The sequence below is a fragment of the Dryobates pubescens genome, chromosome 26, assembly GCF_014839835.1.
Source record: "Dryobates pubescens isolate bDryPub1 chromosome 26, bDryPub1.pri, whole genome shotgun sequence".
Taxonomy (NCBI): domain Eukaryota; kingdom Metazoa; phylum Chordata; class Aves; order Piciformes; family Picidae; genus Dryobates; species Dryobates pubescens.
The window spans coordinates 16,749,210-16,765,618 of NC_071637.1; the positions used below are offsets into that span (position 1 = coordinate 16,749,210).

A 16,409-nucleotide genomic window follows, 5' to 3' on the forward strand; every position below is an offset into this window, starting at 1 on the left:
AGGAGGCTATGAGCCTGCAGGGGGCTGAGGTTTAGCAGGCTGTTTCTATTGAGGTGTGCAGCACTGCCCAGAGCCCTGCTGTAGAACCTCCCCATTGCTCATTCAGTGTTCCTTTTCCTCTCCTTTCCTCCCACTGAAGAAGGTCAATGGCATCCTGGAGAGCCCCACAGGGACAGGCAAGACCCTCTGCCTGCTGTGCTCCACTCTGGCTTGGAGAGAGCACTTCAAGGACTCCATCACGGCCAGGAAGATCGCTCAGCGCATGGCCGGGGGGGAGCTGTTCCCTGGCAGGCCCCTGTGCTCCTGGGGCACTGCTGCCCCTGAGGAGGAGGCCTCAAGTAAGCACCAAGGGGGTTGTACTGCGTAGGAGCTGTATTGGAGTGTTTCAGAGGTGGTTTGGGGGGGAAGAGATCTTTCAAACCCATCCAGCCCAAGCCCCTGCAGCCCCCAGGGACATCCCCAAGCTCAGCAGGCTGCTCACAACCTGAGCTGCAGTGGTGCCAGGCAGGGGGCAGCTCCCAGCTCTCTGGGCAGCCTGGGCCAGGCTCTCCCCACCCTCAGAACCAAACATTTCTCTCTTCTCTCCAGCCTCAATCTCCCTCTTGGGGTTCAAACCATCTCCCCTTGGCCTGCCCCAACAGGCCCTGCTCAGAGCCTGTCCCCAGCTTCCTGCTCAGCCTCTTTGAGCACTGCAAGGCCACCAGGAGGTCTCCCTGGAGCCTTCTCTTCTCCAGGCTGCCCAAGGCCAACTCTCTCAGCCTGGCTCACAGCAGAGGGCTGCCAGCACTGCTGTGGCCTCCTCTGGCCTTGCTCCAGCAGGTCCCTGTCTGTGCTGAGGACTCCAGAGCTGCCCCAGCACTGCAGGGGGGTCCCAGCAGAGGGGCAGAATCCCCTCCCTCAGTTCCTATCCCTGTTTTATCCAGCTGTTGCAGTATGCCATTGGGAATGCCCCAGGGCCACTGTTTGGCAGCTGAAGCAGCAGTTTCATGTCTCTTAACAGGTTGTTAAAGTCCCTTCAGATAGTTGCTTTTCCTGAGGGCACTAAGCCCATGCAGCTCACTGAGCCTGTGAGCAGCCAGGTGACACAATGTCCTGCAGTCTCCACAAGGCAATCAGTTTGCATAGCAGCATTTGGCTGAGGAGGGCAATAACAGCTCCTCTTCTGTCCATGCTAATTGTGTTGTCCTTCCTCCTTGGCAGCTTATTACACTGATGTGCCCAAGATAATTTATGCCTCCAGAACTCACTCTCAGCTTACCCAGGTCATTAATGAGCTGAAGAACACAGCCTACAGGTAAGTATGACTGAGGAGAAGGCTTCTGTTCAGAGAAAAGCTGGAGAAATCAGCCTGGGGAAGGTGTTGATGTGAATAGCTACTGCCCAGTGCAGAGCTCTTCTCTTACTGTGCTGCTGCTGAGCCTGGAGCTCTCTGGGTTGGGTTTTGTTCATACTTCACACATTTTTATCTCCTTCAGTCATGCAGATTCTAGAATGGGTGGGAAGGGATCTCCAAAGGTCACCCAGCCCAACCCCCTGCCCTCAGCAGGGACATCCTCCCCTGCAGCAGCTTGCTCACAGCCTTCTCCAGCCTCACCTTGCACAGCTCCAGCCATGGGGCCTCAGCTCCCTCCCTGGGCAACCTGCTGCAGTGTTCCAGCAGCCTCCTGGGGCACAACTTGTTCCTCCCCTCCAATCTCAATCTGCTCTGCTCTCATTTCAAACCCCTGCCCCTGGTGCTGTCCCTGCAGGCCTTTGGGAGCAGTCCCTCTGCAGCCTGCTTGGAGCCCTTCAGCTGCTGCCAGGCTGCTCTGAGGTCTGCCTGGAGCCTTCTCCAGGCTGAACTCCCCCAGCTCCCTCAGCCTGGCCTTGTGGCAGAGCTGCTGCAGCCCCCTGAGGATCCTCCATGTGAGGCCTCAGCAGAGCAGAGGGCACCATCCTCTCTCCTCTCTGGTCACTGCTTTTGATGCAGCCCAGGCTGCCATTGGCCTCCTGTGCTGCAGGCTCCCACTGTTGGCTTCTGTCCAGCTCCTTATCCACCAGCATCTGTGTCCTTTCTGCCTTATGTTTAACATCAGGTTTGTGTGTTCTGTTTGAACAGGCCCAAAATCTGTGTTTTGGGTTCCAGAGAGCAGCTTTGCATCAATCCTGAGGTGAAGAGGCTGCAGAGCAACCACATGCAGGTGAGAAGAGAGGCTGGAGGCAGGCAGAGGTGGCATGAGGCTGGGTGGCCTTTGGAGGTCCCTTCCAACCCCAAGCATTCTGTGAGGGCTGCTTTGGGAAGCAGCTGTGGCAAAATGCAGTCTGACTTCTCCTGAGTCTTCTGTGCTACATGCAAGAGAGTTGAGCTTTTCAGGTGGGCAGAGGGATTGTAACACAGAGTGCTTAGCATTTCTTCCTTAGCTGGTGTGCCACAGCAGTGACAGCTGCAGCCCTCAGCACACCTTGCAGTGCCTGGCTGCTGTGCTGCCCTGGCCTCAGCTCTGCTCTCTGTTGCAGATCTACACCTGCAGGAGCAAGGTGATGAATCGTGCCTGCCACTTCTACACCAACGTGGAAGGTGAGCTTGGCAGGGCAGGCCCTGGCCTGGGGGCCCAGAGCTGCCAGGCAGGGCAGGCCCTGGCCTGGGGACCCAGAGCTGCCAGGCAGGGCAGGCCCTGGCCTGGGGGCCCAGAGCTGCCAGGCAGGGCAGGCCCTGGCCTGGGGGCCCAGAGCTGCCAGGCTGGGCAGGCCCTGGCCTGGGGGCCCAGAGCTGCCAGGCAGGGCAGGCCCTGGCCTGGGGGCCCAGAGCTGCCAGGCAGGGCAGGCCCTGGCCTGGGGGCCCAGAGCTGCCAGGCAGGGCAGGCCCTGGCCTGGGGGCCCAGAGCTGCCAGGCAGGGCAGGCCCTGGCCTGGGGGCCCAGAGCTGCCAGGCAGGGCAGGCCCTGGCCTGGGGGCCCAGAGCTGCCAGGCTGGGCAGGCCCTGGCCTGGGGGCCCAGAGCTGCCAGGCAGGGCAGGCCCTGGCCTGGGGGCCCAGAGCTGCCAGGCAGGGCAGGCCCTGGCCTGGGGGCCCAGAGCTGCCAGGCAGGGCAGGCCCTGGCCTGGGGGCCCAGAGCTGCCAGGCAGGGCAGGCCCTGGCCTGGGGGCCCAGAGCTGCCAGGCAGGGCAGGCCCTGGCCTGGGGGCCCAGAGCTGCCAGGCAGGGCAGCTGGGGAGAGCTGCTTGAACCTGGGGGCAGGCTGTGAGAGTTGGGCTTGGTCAGCCTGGAGAGAAGGCTCCCAGGGGACCTTACAGCAGCCTTCCAGTACCTGAAGGAGGCTACAGCAGGGCTGGAGAGGAGCTTGTTGCAGAAGCATGGAATGACAGCACAAGGGGGGTGGCTTCAGAGTGGAGGAAGCTGGGTGTAGGTGACACACTGAAGGAATTCTTGCCCCTGAGGGGGGTGAGGCACTGGGACAGGCTGCCTGGGGAAGCCTGGAAGCATTCAAAGCCAGGCTGAGTCAGCCCTTGAGCAAGCTGCTCTGGTGGAAGGTGTCCTTGCCTGTCACAGGGGGTTGGAACTAGATGACCTTTAAGGACCCTTCCAGCTCAAAGCATTCTGAGTGTGCTCAGTGTTTGCAGCTGGGAAGAAGGAGGTGTCCAGGAGTGGTCAGGGTAACCCCAAACCCTTGTGTGCTACCTCAGCCAGGGGCTGTGGTTGCAATGTGCTTTTCTTCTCACAGAGAAGAGCACAGACAAGGAACTGATGAAATCCATCATGGACATTGAAGACTTGGTTAAAAATGGCAGCAAGCACAGGTAAGTGACCCCCTGTGATCCTCCTCCCCCTTGCTTGTCAGGACAGGGCAAGCTGTTCCTCTGCTCACTTTTGTTCCTGTCTTGGTATGGACTTGAGATGCACAAAAGCAGCAGGACAATGATGAGAGCAAAGCAGAGGAGCTACAGATGTTGCAGAGACAGCCTCCACCAGAGCCATGTGTGCACTGGAGCCTCTCCCTCTCTTCCTGTTCATCACACAGCAGCATGTTTCAGTCCTTCCCTGTGTGAAGACTGAATCAGGCCAGGGGCAGGCTCACCAGTGGTGTTCTTGCCTGAGCAGAGCCTGTCAGTATCATCTGAGATGCCAAAGGGCTGCTGCAGCTCTGTGGCACATCTGAGAGGGGGAAGTGGGTGCTTTGTTGGGATAAACCAGCCTAGAGCAGCCTCCCCTTCTAGCCTGAAGGGCTGAAATGGTAACACCAATGAAAGCCTCTCTCTCTCCTTTGGCTTCTCTTGCCCTGTGGGGCTGCACAGCTGGCTGCTGTTGTCTGCTCCTCTCCTCACCTCTGTTCTTGGCTTGCTGGCCAGATGGAGGCAGGTGAGAAGAGCAGATTAGGCTGGATGTGAGGAGCAAGCAGCAGGTTGCCCAGGGAGGGAGCTGAGGTGAGATATTGAAGGTGAGGCTGTGAGCAAGCTGCTGCAGGGGAGGATGTCCCTGCTGAGGGCAGGGGGTTGGGCTGGGTGGCCTCTGGGGGTCCCTTCCACCCCAGCCCACTCTGATGCTGTGAAGGTTGGTTAGCATCTACTGAAAGCAAAGATGCTAACCCCAACTCCTTGGGTTGTTCAGGAGCCCTTGGGAGGGTCATCCCCAGGCTGGGGATGTGGAAAGCACTCCAAGTGCCTCTGCAGCTCTCACCTTTCAGCTTGTTCCTCCTCCTCTCACCCAGAGCTTGTCCTTACTACCTCTCTCGGAGCCTGAAGCAGCAGGCAGAAGTCATTTTCATGCCTTACAACTATTTGCTGGACTCCAAGGTAAGGGCTTCCCTTCCTGCACACACAGCTGCTCTTCTCTTTCTCTTCTGGTGGGTGAGCTGGGAGGAGCTGATGTGACACAGGTGAAGGCCTGCAGGGCTCTGGAGGCAGGGAGGATCCCATCTTGTGTTTGCTCTCTCTGTTCTTTCCAGCACTTAACAAATCCTTTGTTCTTTGGTGGTTTCAGTAGAGCCCTGGAATGGGTTGGGTTGGAAGGGACCTCCCAGAGGTTGCCCAGTGCAGCCCCCCTGCAGTCAGCAGGGACAAGCTCCACCAGAGCAGCTTGCTCAGGGCCTGGCCCCAGCTTTGCAGGGTGTGCTGCTGCTCTCTGGTGATGTTCAGCTGCAGGGCACAACCCTCCCCTGACAAACTGCACTCCCTTTGCATGCACCCTCAGACACCTTTGCTGCTGCAGCTAGCTGCCTGAGTTCCAGAACATGGAAATGAGGCAGCAGGAGCACTGCAGCAGGCTGCCCAGAGAGGCAGCTGAGGCCTTGTCCCTGGAGCTCACCAAGGCTCTGAGCAAGCTGCTCTAGTGGAGGATGGCCCTGAGTGCAGGGGGGTTGGCCTGGATGACCTTTGGAGGTCTCTTCCAGCTACACACCATTCCATGACTCACTTCCAGACCCAAGGCAAACCCTTCTGCTCCACCTCCATCTGCCCCCACATGCCAGTGGTGCAGTCAGCTCTGGTGTGCCTGTTGCATCCTAGTGTGGCACAGCTGCTGCTGCTCTCCCTCCCAACAGCAGCTGTAACCTCCACCAGCCTTTGCAAGCTGCATGCTAGCACCTCCATGCCCAGACAGAGCCAGCCCTGGACTGGAGGTTGGGCAGCCCCAGCCCTGCCCTGGGAGGCCAGGCCTCTCCTGAGCCAGCTTCTCAGGCAGTCAGCTCTCTTTCCCTGTGGCTTTTTGTTGGTCCATTCCCTCAGCCTCCTTTCTCCTCTCTCCAGAGCAGAAAGTCACACAGCTTGGACCTGAAGGGGACTGTGGTGATCCTGGATGAGGCTCACAATGTGGTAAGTGGTCCCTGCTCTGTGGCCAGCCCTCAGCCAAAGACAGGCAGAGAGCCATGCCCTGCTGTGAACAGCCTTTGGGCTCTGTGTCAGCTGTCTCAGTCCCTGTCCATCAGCAGGAACAGTTCTTGCTGCTGTGTAGTTTCCTTTCCAGTGCCCTGACACTGCTGGGATGGTTTCTGGCTGATGATTGCATCTCTGGATTTACAGAGGCACTTTCCCTGAGGCAGGAAGAGTGGTTTGGGTTGGAAGAATCCTTTAAGATCATTGAGTCCAACCCTTAGCCCAGCACTGCCAGGTCACCACTGAGCTAAGTTCCTCAGCACCACATCTCCACAGCTTAAACTCCACAAACCTCAGCATGCTGAGGCTCAGAAGGGACCTCTGGAGCTCACCCAGGCCAAGCCCTGCTCCAGCAGGGCTCCCACAGCAGCCTGCCCAGGAGCACAGTGCCCAGGGGGGGTTGGAAGCTCTGCACACCAGGAGACTCCACAACCTCTCTGGGCAGCCTGCTCCAGGGCTCTGCTCCCTCACACCAAACAACTTTCTCCTCAGGGAACCTCCTGGCTGCCACTCTGTGCCCACTGCTCCTTGTGCTGTCCCTGGGCACCACTGGGCAGAGCCTGGCCCCAGCCTCTTGCCCCCCACAGCTCCTTCAGCTCTTGCTGAGCATTGCTGAGGTCCCCTCTGGGGCTGCTCTTCTGCAGGCTCTCAGCCCCAGGGCTCTCAGCCTCTGCTCCTCCCAGAGCTGCTCCAGGCCCCTCAGCAGCTTTGGAGCTTCTGCAGTATGGAAGAGGTGAAATCTGTTTCTCCAGTGCAGAGCCAGGGCTGCTTAGCACTGAGGTCCAAGCCTTCAGGTGTTCCCAAACTGCAGGTCAGAAGGTCCTAGACCAGGTCTGAGCTGGGGATCAGAAGTGAACTCCAGCTGGGTCTCTGGGCTTTCTCACCTTTCTTTCCTTGGTTTAGGAGAGGCTGTGTGAGGAGTCAGCATCTTTTGACCTGACTCCCTATGACCTGGCTTCAGCAATGGATGCTGTGAATGTGGTGCTGGAAGAGCAAGCCAAACTCCTGCAGCAGAATGAGATCAGTGCAGAGTTCAACATGGACTTGGCCACTTCAGGTGTGTTGGCAGCCACAGACCCTGCTGATCCCTGGCATCAGAGGCCAACAGCTGCAACCCAACTTCTGCTTGCAGCCTCTGGAAATTTCATCTCCCAAACAGATGAATTAAGTACCAATCCCTGCCAGAGGTGTGGAAATGGTTTGGCCTCCCCTCTGTGTCCTGAGAGGGAGCAGGGGGTGGAGTGCAAAAGGCTTCCTGCTGTGTGCACAGCTCCAGCCTCCATTTCTGGAGGGCCATCAGGGGACTGGGAGTGAAGCAGCCAGGAAACCAATAGCTGAAAGGGCCTCCAAGAAGCTGGGAGAGGTCCTTGATGTAAGGCTTGTTGTGGGAGCATGAGGGGGAAGGGGTCTAAGGTCCATGAGGGGAGGTTTGGGCTGGAGGTAAGGAAGAAATCCTTCAGAGTGAGGGTGGGGAGGCCCTGGCACAGGCTGCCCAGGGGGGCTGTGGCTGTCCCCTCCCTGGAGGTGTTCAGGGCCAGGCTGGGTGAGGCCTTGAGCAGCCTGGGCTGGGGGGAGGGGTCCCATGGCAGGGGGTTGGAGCTGGATGAGCTTTAAGGTCCCTTCCAACCCAACCCACTGTGAGTCCATGAAGCCCTGTTGAAGCCTTTCCTTTCTTCAGCAGGGCTGAGCATGGAGCTGGAGGACATAGCAAAGATCAAGAGTAAGTTTCTTCTTCTCCTTCTTGGTACCCAAAGTTGTTGGTGAAACACCTTCCAAAGCTCAGCAGCCATCAACCACCTTCCTGCAGCACTGCTGGGAGCTGAGGAACCCAGGAGGAGTTGTGGAGTGTTTCATCTGCAGGGTTTCCCCCCAGGGGTGGAGAGGTTGCCCCTGGAGTGCTGCAGTAGCAGATGAGTGCATCCCCTCCAGTCCTGGAGCTGCTCTCATCCTGCAGTGCTGTCAGGCTGCTGGGGCTGCCCCTTGCAGCAGCTTGCTGCTAGAACATGGTGCTACACAAAGTGAATATCAAGAGCTTGAGCTGTCTGAGGGCTACAGGGCAGGTCCAGGAGAGCTTTCCTAGAGGGGAGAGCTCAGCAGCTGCAGCTGAGCTGAGGTCTTGCAAGTGGTTCCATGTGGGTGTTCAGAGATGGTGTCTGGGAAGGACCTGGAGCTGAGAGAGAGGGTCCAGAGGGGCCCAGGAAAATGCTCAGGGGGCTGGGGCAGCTCTGCCACAAGGACAGGCTGAGGGAGCTGGGGGTGTGCAGCCTGGAGAGGAGCAGGCTCCAGGCAGACCTCAGAGCAGCCTGGCAGCAGCTGAAGGGCTCCAAGCAGGCTGCAGAGGGACTGCTCCCAAGGGACTGCAGGGACAGCACCAGGGGCAGGGGTTTGAAATGAGAGCAGAGCAGATTGAGATTGGAGGTGAGGAACAAGTTGTGCCCCAGGAGGCTGCTGGAACACTGCAGCAGGTTGCCCAGGGAGGGAGCTGAGGCCCCATGGCTGGAGCTGTGCAAGGTGAGGCTGGAGAAGGCTGTGAGCAAGCTGCTGCAGGGGAGGATGTCCCTGCTGAGGGCAGGGGGCTGCACAGGGTGACCTGTGGGGGTCCCTCCCAGCCTGTGGGGGTCCCTCCCAGCCTGTGGGGGTCCCTCCCAGCCTGTGAGGGTCCCTCCCAGCCTGTGTGTTTCTATGATCTGGGCTTTGATCACTTTGATCTGTTCCCAGGATGGAGGCAGCAGCAAGGTTCCTGCTGTGCTTGCAGCCTGTGTGTGAAGCTGCAGCTGAAGGAGAGCCTCAGCTGTGTCCCAGGAGTGAGTTGTTGTCAACTCCTAACTTTTTTCTTTCCCCCCCTCTTGATTCTCCTAAAGAAATTCTGCTTCAGCTGGAGGCTGCCATTGATGCAGTGGAGCTGCCAGCCAGTGCCCCTGGAGTCACCAAGGAGGGAAGGTAAATCTCCTCTCATAAGCAGCTGACCTTAAGAGCACAGCCAGCTCCAGTGTGCTGGATCCTGAGTGGTGCCCAGGGGCAATGGGCACAGAGTGGAGCTCAGGAGCTTCCACCCAGGGAATCTTTTGGTGTGAGGGAGCAGAGCCCTGGAGCAGGCTGCCCAGAGAGTTTGTGGAGTCTCCTGGTGTGCAGAGCTTCCAACCCCCCCTGGGCACTGTGCCCCTGGGCAGGCTGCTGTGGGAGCCCTGCTGGAGCAGGGGCTGGGGTGGGTGAGCTCCAAGCTCCCTTCCAGCCCCTCCAGCCTGGGCCTGGTGGCACAAAGCTGCTGTGCAGCAGTAGTCTCTATCCCAGGCTTGGGGGTTCCTCAGCTCCCTTTCCTTCACTCATTAGGGTTTGCCATGGAGCTTCCCTGAGCCATGGTTGCCAGGTGGCCACTCCTGTGCTGTGCCTGTGCTCAGCAGCTGCTCTGCAGTGGAAGGAGCTGCTCCTGGGGCTGCTTCTAAGTTTGCATCACCACTTCCAGGGATTCTTCAACACTGCTTAGGTCTGGGGCAGCTCAGAGCTCTCTGACTCTGTTCCTAAGGCAGTGCCTGGGGTGCTCTGGGAGGCAAGCCTCAGCCTGCCTGCTGGGTGTGCTTCAGCTGAGCAGTGTGGTGGTGTGGGGAGATGTGGACAAGGAAGGGCAGGAGCAGGATCCTTTCTCTCATCTCAGTGTTACCTGATGCTTTAATCCTTTTGATTCCTGGGGGTTTCCTTTGCCCTGGGGCCAAGGTCATGTTTCCTACTAGATGGTGAAATGGCTCCTGCAGAGGAGAGGCTGCTGGCCAGCTGATTCCCCATGGGCTTCACCCACTTCTGCCTTGCCTTGCAGTTACATCTTTGAGCTGTTTGCCCAAGCCCAAATCACATTCCAGACCAAATCCTCCCTCCTGGAGTCCCTGGAGCAGATCCTGCAGTACCTCTCAAGCTGTGAGTGTCCAGGGTCAGTTGGTTGACTCCAGACTTCAGGTAGAAGTTTTGTGGTGTTCAGGGGAAGAGGAGAAAGGCTGCTTGGGGCAGGCAGACCTCAGGAGGCTATTGAAAGGTCAGAGAACCACAGAGTGTGTTGGGGTGGAAGGGAGCTCCAGAGGCCACCCAGCCCAACCCCCTGCCCTCAGCAGGGACATCCTGCCCTGCAGCAGCTTGCTCACAGCCTTCTCCAGCCTCACCTTGCACAGCTCCAGCCATGGGGCCTCAGCTCCCTCCCTGGGCAACCTGCTGCAGTGTTCCAGCAGCCTCCTGGGGCAGAGCTTGCTCACCTCCAATCTCAATCTCTGCTCTCATTTCAGTCCAGAGTCTCTCCTCCACTTCAGTTCCTATGTTCTCAGCTCCTCCACTCCTGTGTGGCCTGCCCCAGGTGGCCCAGCTCTAGCAGGGCTGTTGGGCTGGATTATCTTTCAGGCTCCCTTCCAACCTCTGCCATTCTGTGACTCTGCTTTTAACGTGGAGGAGCCCTGGGGAGGTTGTCATTGTCTCAGGTGACAGATTCCCAGGGCTCCAGGGCCATGACCTTTCCTCTGGAGTGCAGGCTTTGGGCCTCTGGAACAATGCTGAGAAGCTTGAAGGAGTGCATGTGGTGGGGGTGCTGTGGAGCTGTTGGGGTGGGGGTGCTGTGGAGCTGTTGGGGTGGGGGTGCTGTGGAGCTGTTGGGGTGGGGGTGCTGTGGAGCTGTTGGGGTGGGGGTGCTGTGGAGCTGTTGGGGTGGGGGTGCTGTGGAGCTGTTGGGGTGGGGGTGCTGTGGAGCTGTTGGGGTGGGGGTGCTGTGGAGCTGGCTGCTGTTGTGATCCTCTCTTGCTCTCTCTAGGTCCTGGGATCTTTGTCAATGCAGCTGGATTGCACAAGCTCTCAGATATCATCCAGGTAAATAATCTCCCTGCTCCTACTGATGTCCTAAGGGTAGGAAAATGGAGTTTAAAGCCATGGGAAGGGATTGGATCAGTTTTATCCTTGACTGTGTACAGCTGTTGGAGCAGCTCTGCCACAAGGACAGGCTGAGGGAGCTGGGGCTCAGCCTGGACAGGAGAAGGCTCCAGGCAGACCTCAGAGCAGCCTGGCAGCAGCTGAAGGGCTCCAAGCAGGCTGCAGAGGGACTGCTCCCAAAGGCCTGCAGGGACAGCACCAGGGGCAGGGGTTTGAAATGAGAGCAGAGCAGATTGAGATTGGAGGGGAGGAACAAGTTGTGCCCCAGGAGGCTGCTGGAACACTGCAGCAGGTTGCCCAGGGAGGGAGCTGAGGCCCCATGGCTGGAGCTGTGCAAGGTGAGGCTGGAGAAGGCTGTGAGCAAGCTGCTGCAGGGGAGGATGTCCCTGCTGAGGGCAGGGGTTGGGCTGGGTGGCCCTTGGAGGTCCCTTCCAGCCCAGCCCATTCTGGGGTTCTGTGCAGCTGGAGGCAGCTGGGGGTTGAGGAGGAAGCTGTTGCCCAGGGGATGCTCTGCTCCCCTCTTCATCCTCAGAAGTTTTCTGTTGCACTTCCAAGGCTCTCTTTTTGCAGAGGCTTCTTTTCCATTTGCCTGTGCTCAGCCTCCACCAGGTGGAGCTGAGCCCTTGAGCTGTTCACTTGCTGCCCAGCAGCTGTGGTTGGGGAATTTGAGATCTTCTGGGGAAGTGGAGGGCAAACAAACAGCCTGAGGAGAACAAACAAACAAACCCTGGAGCCAAAACAGCCAACACACAAGAGGCAAAGCCAAGGCCCAGCCAAGCAAAACCCAAACCCAACCCAGGCCAAACCCAAACCAAAACCCAAACTAAACCCAAACCCAACCCAGCCCCAGTCAAAAAACAAAACCCAGCCCAGTCATGAATCCAAACCCAACCCAGGCAAAAACCAAACCAAAACCCAACCCAAGCCCAGGCAAAAGCCAAAGCCCAGCCCAAAGCCCAGCCCAGCCAAATCCCAACTCAAAGACCCCAAAGCCAACAGAAGAAGCCCCAAGCAACCCTCCCCATGAGCCCCCAGAGTGGCTCAGGGCAGTGTGCTTTTGGCTGCTTTTAACTGCTGCTTTCATTTGTTCTAAAGGGAAATGAATCTCCTTAGGGCCCCAGGAGCTGACTGTGACCCTGGGGGGGACCCAGCTGCTGCTCTCAGTCCTCTCCCTGTGCCCACTGTGCCCTGGGAGCTGCCCCATGCCTGGCACCAGTGCAGCTCAGGCTCTCTGGGGCTCTGAGCAGCCTGCTCTGGTGGGGGCTGGCCCTGCTGGCTGCAGGACTGGATGACCTTTAAAGGTCTCCTCCAACCCAAACCATTCCATGATGCAAAGCCCAGCCCTGGGCACCCCCAGGCAAGGAGCAGCTGCAGGGAGCCAGGGGCCTGCAGTTCCACTTCTGCTTTCTCTCTGAAGCTGGCCCAGGCCCTGAGATCCTTGAGTGCTGCTCAAGGAGAATGTTTGGACAGCTTGAAAGCTGACACAGACCAACTTGCCTCAGCTGTTGTGTTACAGGTGGCCAAGTGCTGAGGCCTCTGTCCAGGTCACCTCTGGCCAGGATGTGGTGATTTGTGCAGTCCTCCCCCCCTGGCTGCTCCCTGGGGGCTTAGCTGGAATCAGATCTCTTCCTGACCATGGAAAAAGCCCTGGGGGAGTTATTTTGGATCAAAAAGATCTCTCCCCTCCCCCCTGCCTGTAGGAGGTGGCTGCTGGCAGTGCTGCTGCTCTGGGTGTGCTCCTCATGGATTGTGGCTGAAGGATTTGTGTGCACAAGGATGAGAATCCAGGCAGTGAGGCAAGAAATGCCTTGGGCCCAGAGCCTGGGCTTGGGTCAGGTTTATTGACTGTGTGCAGCTGCTGGAGCAGCAATGCCACAGGGCCAGGCTGGGGGAGCTGGGGCTCAGCCTGGGCAGGAGCAGGCTCCAGGCAGACCTCAGAGCAGCCTGGCAGCAGCTGAAGGGCTCCAAGCAGGCTGCAGAGGGACTGCTCCCAAAGGCCTGCAGGGACAGCACCAGGGGCAGGGGGTTGAAATGAGAGCAGAGCAGATTGAGATTGGAGGTGAGGAACAAGTTGTGCCCCAGGAGGCTGCTGGAACACTGCAGCAGGTTGCCCAGGGAGGGAGCTGAGGCCCCATGGCTGGAGCTGTGCAAGGTGAGGCTGGAGAAGGCTGTGAGCAAGCTGCTGCAGGGGAGGATGTCCCTGCTGAGGGCAGGGGGTTGGGCTGGGTGGCCTTTGGAGCTCCCTTCCCACCCAAGCCATTGTGGGGTTCTGAGTTTCAGCCCCTGCCTTGCTTCTGCTCCAGCCAGGCCATGGAGAGCAGGAGCTGCCTGCCTTGAACTTCTTTAGTCAAGTTCCTCTGTGCTTCACTCTATCTCCTTGCTGCTGTTAGTGAGTTTGTCTCAGCAGTGCCTTTGCTGGAGCTCCCTCTCAGTGCAGAGCTCCCTGAGGGCCTTTGCTGGAAGCAGCTGTTAAACCTTTCCCTTCCCCTGCATCCATTTTCCAGACAGTGTTCAGCAGTGAGCCCCCAGAAGGCACAGCTGCTGTCAGGCCTCAGCACTTGACAGCCAAATACTACAAGGTAAGAGCTGCTCTGTCTCCTGCAGCCTTTGGGCTTCTTAGCTCTGGTGTTTAATCCCAGCAGGGGGGGTTGGAAGGCACCTCTGGAGCTCACCCATCCCAGCCCCTGCTCCAGCAGGGCTCCCACAGCAGCCTGCCCAGGGGCACGGTGGCCAGGGGGGGTTGGAAGCTCTGCAGAGCTCTCCACAGCCTCTCTGGGCAGCCTGCTCAGGCCTCTGGCACTTCCAAACTCAAGAAGTTTTTATTTCCCTTCCTATTTTTCTCTATCAACCTTTTCTCATCCCTGTGGTGCCTGCTGGCTGCTCAGGAGCAGGGCAGCTCCACACAGCAGAGCCAATGACCCTGCCTCCCTCCCCCCTGGGTCCCTCTGGGTCAGCTGGGGTTTGGGACTTAGGAGCTGTGTTGCCTCAGTGAACTCTGGGGACCAGATCTAAATTGAACCTGAAAGTTACCTTCTGTGACCTCAGGGAGGGGGAAGAAGGGGAAGGGAGAGGGCAGGGAGGGGGGAGAAGGGGGAGGGAGAGGGCAGGGAGGGGGGAGGAGGGGGAGGGAGAGGGCAGGGAGAAGGCTGTGGAAGTGACCCTAACTCCATGAAGTAGCCCTGCCAGGGGCTGCTCTCCTGAGGGCTGAGGTGCAAGGTCCTTCCAGTGGCCATCCCCAGAAGGGTTTCCTTGCCTGCAGGTCCACATTCACCAGGGCCCCAGCAGTGAGAAGAAGAGAGAGAGGACAGACCTCTGGACTTCATCTGCCAGAAGAGAAGGTGACAGCACTGTCTAGGGGAGGCTGCCACAAAAGCTGGCTTGGAAGCCACTCTCCTGCTCCTTTCAGATCAGAGAAGACAAATGCAGGCAGCCCAGGTCTGTGCTGCATCTGTGGCCTGGCAGCTCTGGGACAGGGAGGCAGCCTCTGCTCTCCTGAGTGGTGCAGATGGCTGTGAGGAGCACAGGGCTGAGGGTCCCTCAGGGAGGCTCCTACCTGCCAGCCCCCTGCAGGGACTGGGGGCTGCTCTTGGCTCTGCCTGGGGCATTCCCTTCTCCAGGCTGATCCTACCCTGTGTCTGCTTCTGCAGACCTGCCTCAGGGCCCTCCCTGGAGCCCTCAGGGCCCTCCCTGGAGCCCTCAGGGCCCTCCCTGGAGCCCTCAGGGCCCTCCCTGGAGCCCTCAGGGCCCTCCCTGGAGCCCTCAGGGCCCTCCCTGGAGCTCTCAGTTCTTGATGGTTTCAGCCTCCACTGACCTCTCCAGGGCTTCCTGCTCAGCTGTGAGTTCTTCCTGCCATTCCCTCTCTCCTCCCACCTGCTCCTGCCTGCCTTGTGCTTTGCAGAGCTTGGTGTCTGGAGCCCCCTCAGTATGACCATGGCTCAGAAGGGCTTAGTGAGGTGAGAGGACACTTGCCCTGTGACTCAGAGGAGCAGCACCCAGCTGCTCTGAGTTTAATAAACACCCTTGGGTGGAAACCACAGCATCTGCTGCTGGAGAGACAGACACAGATCTCGTTTTGCTAAGCCCCCAGCACAAGAGGGACACAGACCTGCTGGAAAGGGTCCAGAGTAGGGCCACAAGGCTGATCAGAGGGCTGGAGCACCTCAGCTGTGCAGGGAGGCTGAGGGAGTTGGGGCTGTTGAGCCTGGAGGGGAGAAGGCTCCAGGGAGAGCTCAGAGCTGCATCTCAGTATCTGCAGGGGAGCTGCAGGCAGCTGGGCAGGGACTGCTCAGAAGGGGCTGGGGGGCAGGCTGAGAGGAAAGGGCTTGGAACTGGAGCAGGAGAGGTTAAGTTTGGACATCAGGAGGAACTTCTGCACCTTGAGGCTGGTGGAACACTGGAACAGGCTGCCCAGGGAGGAAGCTGGAGGCTTGCTCAGTCCTGTCTGCCCTCTGCTAGGCTTCCACTGAGTGCAAGTCTCAACAGATGCCAAGAGTCACTGAATTGTTCTGCCTGGAAGAGTCCTTTGATGCCATCAAGTCCAACCACCAGCCCATGGCCCTCAGCACCACAGCTCCAGGGCTCTCAAACCCCTCCAGGCATGGGGACTGCACCACTGCCCTGGGCAGCCTGGGCCAGGCCTGGCCAGCCCTCAAGGGGCAGAAATGGTTCCTCCTGGCCAGCCCAAACCTGCCCTGGTTGGAGAGGAGTATTTCATACTGAGCAGTGAGCAGGCAGCCCCTGAGTGGTTGGAGTTCTCTGCAGCTCCCTGAGAGGAGGTTGGAGCCAGGGGGAGCTTGGTCTCCTCGGCAGCAAGTGACAGGACAAGAGGCAATGGCCTCAGATTGCCCCAGGGGAGGCTTAGGTTGGTCATGGGGAGCAGTTTCTTCCCCTTGAGGCTTGTCAAGGCCTGGCCCAGGCTGCTCAGGGTCAAATCATCACCTCCAGAGGTATTTAAAGCCGTGGCAATGTGGTGCTGGGGGCCGTGGTTCAGCGGTGCCCTGGCAGTGCTGGGGTGAGGCTGGGACCCCAAAGCTCTTTCCCAGCCTGGCTGACTCCTGCAGGCCATCCCCCCCAGCACAGGGGCTCTCATGCTGGCTCTGCAGGCTCCTGCCAGGAGTGGCTTTGCCCTTGCCCCCTCCCCGGGCAGGCCTGAGCTGGGCTCTGCAGCCCCTCGGTGTGCAGGGGGCAGCTGGCACTGCTCAGCCCTCGGCGTGGGGTCCCTGCGGGGTCTGAGCACCACCTGGGGGCTTTGCCCAGGTGAGGTGGAAGGAGGCAGCCATAGCTTCCCAGCAGGGTTGCCATGGGGCTGGCAGCAGTGAGTCACTGGGCACCGAGCTGTGGGGAATTCCTGCAGGCAGCCGAGGCTCTGCAGCACGTGCGGCCCGGCCCCGTGTGCTGCCAGGGGGGCCTGGCACTGCCATGGGCTCCTGGTACCACCTGGCACTGCCTGGCGCTGCCACGGGGGGCCTGGCACTGCCACGGGGGGCCTGGCACTGCCTGGCACTGCCATGGGCTCCTGGCACCGCCACGGGGGGCTCCTGGCACCGCCACAGGGGCCTGGCACTGCCATGGGTGCCTGGCAGGGCTCAGCCTGGGGAGGACCTCGCAGCTCATCCACTCCAAACCCCCACCAGCGGCAGGGACACCTCTCAGCTGCACTCAGCTGCT

General features: G+C 59.3%; 1 protein-coding gene across 1 annotated transcript in view; it reads left to right on the forward strand.

Moving 5' to 3' along the window:
* RTEL1 (regulator of telomere elongation helicase 1) overlaps nt 1-16,409 on the forward strand; it is a 41,011-nt gene that overhangs the window by 768 nt on the left and 23,834 nt on the right. The window contains exons 2-15 of the mRNA XM_054173508.1: nt 140-338; nt 1,201-1,294; nt 2,099-2,180; nt 2,497-2,557; nt 3,698-3,773; nt 4,682-4,766; nt 5,718-5,783; nt 6,747-6,900; nt 7,525-7,563; nt 8,705-8,783; nt 9,655-9,752; nt 10,627-10,682; nt 13,247-13,321; nt 14,002-14,080. Coding sequence (XP_054029483.1) covers nt 140-338; nt 1,201-1,294; nt 2,099-2,180; nt 2,497-2,557; nt 3,698-3,773; nt 4,682-4,766; nt 5,718-5,783; nt 6,747-6,900; nt 7,525-7,563; nt 8,705-8,783; nt 9,655-9,752; nt 10,627-10,682; nt 13,247-13,321; nt 14,002-14,080 — 1,243 coding nt within the window. The remainder of the gene's footprint in view (nt 1-139; nt 339-1,200; nt 1,295-2,098; nt 2,181-2,496; nt 2,558-3,697; nt 3,774-4,681; nt 4,767-5,717; nt 5,784-6,746; nt 6,901-7,524; nt 7,564-8,704; nt 8,784-9,654; nt 9,753-10,626; nt 10,683-13,246; nt 13,322-14,001; nt 14,081-16,409) is intronic.